This window comes from Echinococcus granulosus (assembly GCF_000524195.1).
Source record: "Echinococcus granulosus chromosome Unknown EG_S00054, whole genome shotgun sequence".
NCBI classification, from domain to species: Eukaryota; Metazoa; Platyhelminthes; class Cestoda; order Cyclophyllidea; family Taeniidae; genus Echinococcus; species Echinococcus granulosus.
Window position 1 is genome coordinate 422030 of NW_020170434.1, and position 3070 is coordinate 425099.

The following is a 3070-nucleotide window of genomic DNA, read 5'->3' on the forward strand; positions in this document are numbered from 1 at the left end:
GCATTCCAGTAATTTTCTAGTGCTCTCCTAAATAATGATAGCTTCTACTTATTTTGTAGAGATTGACAGCAACGCCAATTGAGAAATCGGCCCTCCGTTAGGCACCCTACTCGAGTTCTATAGAATTTCTTTCCTCCACTAGCAGACTTTGAGTAAATTTATGCTCTTTGAAAGATATGAACGCCTTCCACTTTATAATTTCACACCTCCATGACTTTTGGCCAATGCTGATATGCTGGACTGCGGGCAGCAGGTCATGTTTAAAACTGCGTATGGTGATGCATGTTTTTCTTTTGGGAAGAAACGTTGAGTCATTCAACAGAAAGGTGGCTGAATGGAGTAAACATTTTAGAGATAGTCGCTTTTGCTTTCAGACTGGAGGACTGAAGTCATTTCCGCCAACATTTGTATGTCGTATAACCTGGCAAGGAAATGTACACAGTAAATAACGTCATTTGGGTGCAATGGCAATCCCTCAAAGCGGCTGCACGACTTTCACGAGATCACCTCAGAAGGGGTGGCGAGGTGAACCTACCTACCTGCCCGCCAATAAATCTACCATTTTGACAGGTCTTCCCAACCCTAAATCTAGTTTTGATAGGTTTAGTTAATTCGCAGTACGAAGAGGAGCAAAAATGTGTCTCGTGGGGATTTCAGAGGTCCCGGTTCAACATGAATGCATTTTATAGGTCAAACTTCTGCGTCAAAATTCGCCTTTTAGTCTCCAAATTCTCCGAAAAAAGGGGTTTTTTGAGCCACCTTTCTGTTGAATGACTCAACATCTTTTTTTTAACAGATACTCTTTGTTTGGGCAACCGCCATTTAAGGGTAAGCCTTATAACAGCCTCCTCCCATCGCAGCCTCACTCCCACTAGGACCTTCAATGTCACACCTCAAGACCATTGCAGTCGATGAATAATTCATGCATTGCTTTCCACTGAGATGAAAAGACATACGATACACGAAAAATTTACTTATAAATGACCTTATGCGGGAAAAATGGGTCATAGGTCATTTTTCTTCTGTTGATTTTTTTCATCCGATTGGTGCCCTTTAAGGGGTAAAAAAGTGCCTCAAGATTTTCCCATTGATTAGACCAATGCGGTGGTGGAGAAAGCAGAGGATATTTAGGAAATCTTCTCTTCACTCTTTTTCCCGAGAAGGTGATAACCACCTGGGAATGTGTATTGCAGACGGGAGGAGGTGAGTGAGGAGGAGGAGGCGGGCTTGGCGTTGTAGCCGTGTCTCTCTTCACCCATCGGGGTAAGGTTTGCCGCATTGTGAGACCTTGAGTTGCCTCTCTTCTGATCGAATGGCTAGCTCTGGCCCTATCCCAAGTAGAAGGTTCTCTTCCCCACCCTCGAGTGGATATGTCTCGTCCACAAGGATTATTTCCATTGGACAATTTTACTTACAGTTCTGTGAGAGAGTGAAGTAGTACGCTTCCAAGACGTGTGAACAGGGCGATGGGTGGATAGCCTGGGAAAATTGGTGGAAGTTGGAGGTGTTTTTCCGTACGCGAATCTCTCACGTCCAAGGCCTCTACCATAGATTAGTGATTCACCCACCATAGCAGCCTGCTTTTGGTCAGCAGTTTATCCAAATGTTACACCAGTGGCGTCCCCGATACAAACTACCCCAATTGACCTCGCTGACCCCGGAAGTTTTGATTTTATGCAATCTGACTTTCTTTTCCAGTGTGAACACATTCCGGGTCGACAATTTCGAAGTGGAAGCTACAAATGTATGTGTCGTCAGGGTTTTGAATATCCCCTCAACGACTTGACTTGGTTCTTCGATGGCGAGACAATGGAAAAGGAATACGAGTTGAAGATGTCAGGTCAACCGAGTCGATATGACCTTCTCAAATGCCGCCAGGGTCATGCAATGACCGTGCAAGTATCCATGGTGTTAATTCTTGTAATTGCTTACATTGTTGCTTTCTTTTAGTTGACTTTTGAATAAAGGATGATTGGTTGAGGGGAATGATTCCTGCTTCCCCCAGACCCTCCCCCATTCTCCAATGGGAGGTGCCCACACGGTTGAAAAAGGGTTTGTTCGAGTTCCTCCTTGTGTATTTGCAAGAAAAGCAACTTCCAGCCTTGTGTTTCGTAGCATCGTTGGGAGGGCTTCCAGTCGGTAACAGTGCGGTCGGATATGTTGGACATCTTTCCTTCTCTGTAAAAACACATCCGCTTCCGGTGAGACTCCAAAGAGGGCGTGTGCATAAGTGAATTGGATAGTTAATGTAGACCAACGAAATCAATCTTGTAAAGCTAAATTTATGGAGGAGACACCGATCTCGTTAAGGCAAATTGAACACCGCAGGTGCCGATGACCCATCCCTCCGTTGTGGTATCCAAGCAGGTGCAGTTCAGTACCTGACCAAGTTTTGGGGCATATAGGAATCAAAATACAGCAGTACACATCCCACAGTTTTGCAGTGAATGCAATTAGGCTGGGAGATCTGTGTGTCACGTATTTGTGACGCAAGGTTGGATCATGTTTTGAAGTATCTCGATTGCAGACATTAATCCAGGTAACCAAAATGACAGCCACCTGTTCAGCGTTGCGGATGAATGGTCCACTTTGTGCAATTAAAGAAAAGGCAAATGTCGAAAAGGAAAGCGACAGGCTTTGAAAAAAGGCATTACCTGTACAATTCCCCTCAGGTTTAAGCAAAAAAACTCGCCCTCTCTACCTACAATACCCGCATTCAAGTCATTCAGATGCATAAAATGCAGAAAGGGCATAAGAGATGCACCTCGACCACGAGATTCAGATGTCTTCCTTCATTTTTGAGCTTCGGACCAACTTTAAAGATGGCGTAGGAGAAGAGGAAGAAAATCTGACAAAAGGTGTGGCAGAGAACATTCAAATGACAAGGATTTGGAATGATGAAAGGCAGAGGAAGCTTTTGATTACACGCCTTGTTCTATGTTCTGTTAATAGACTGCTTGGACGTCCTACTCGTACGATTGCCTCCTATCCTCCTACTCCAATTTCCACCCACTTCCTTCTCCTTCCTTTCCACTTTTTCTTTCCACTTTACCCTACTCCCCTTTCATTT

The 3070-nt window shown here is 44.4% G+C and overlaps 2 protein-coding genes across 2 annotated transcripts; one reads left to right on the forward strand and one right to left on the reverse strand. All coding sequences in view use genetic code 11, as the record gives it.

Moving 5' to 3' along the window:
• Positions 1-348: 348 nt before the first annotated feature.
• EGR_06297 (hypothetical protein) lies at positions 349-1279 on the reverse strand (the record flags this gene model as incomplete). The annotated part of the gene is made up of 2 exons (XM_024495546.1): positions 349-421; positions 1098-1279. The coding sequence occupies 2 exons, from the start codon at positions 1277-1279 to the stop codon at positions 349-351; spliced, it is 255 nt and encodes an 84-aa protein (XP_024350069.1).
• A 395-nt stretch (positions 1280-1674) lies between these two features.
• Positions 1675-1950, forward strand: EGR_06298 (fras1 related extracellular matrix protein; the record flags this gene model as incomplete). Its single annotated transcript, XM_024495547.1, has 1 exon — positions 1675-1950. The coding sequence occupies one exon, from the start codon at positions 1675-1677 to the stop codon at positions 1948-1950; it is 276 nt and encodes a 91-aa protein (XP_024350070.1).
• Positions 1951-3070: the final 1120 nt, after the last annotated feature.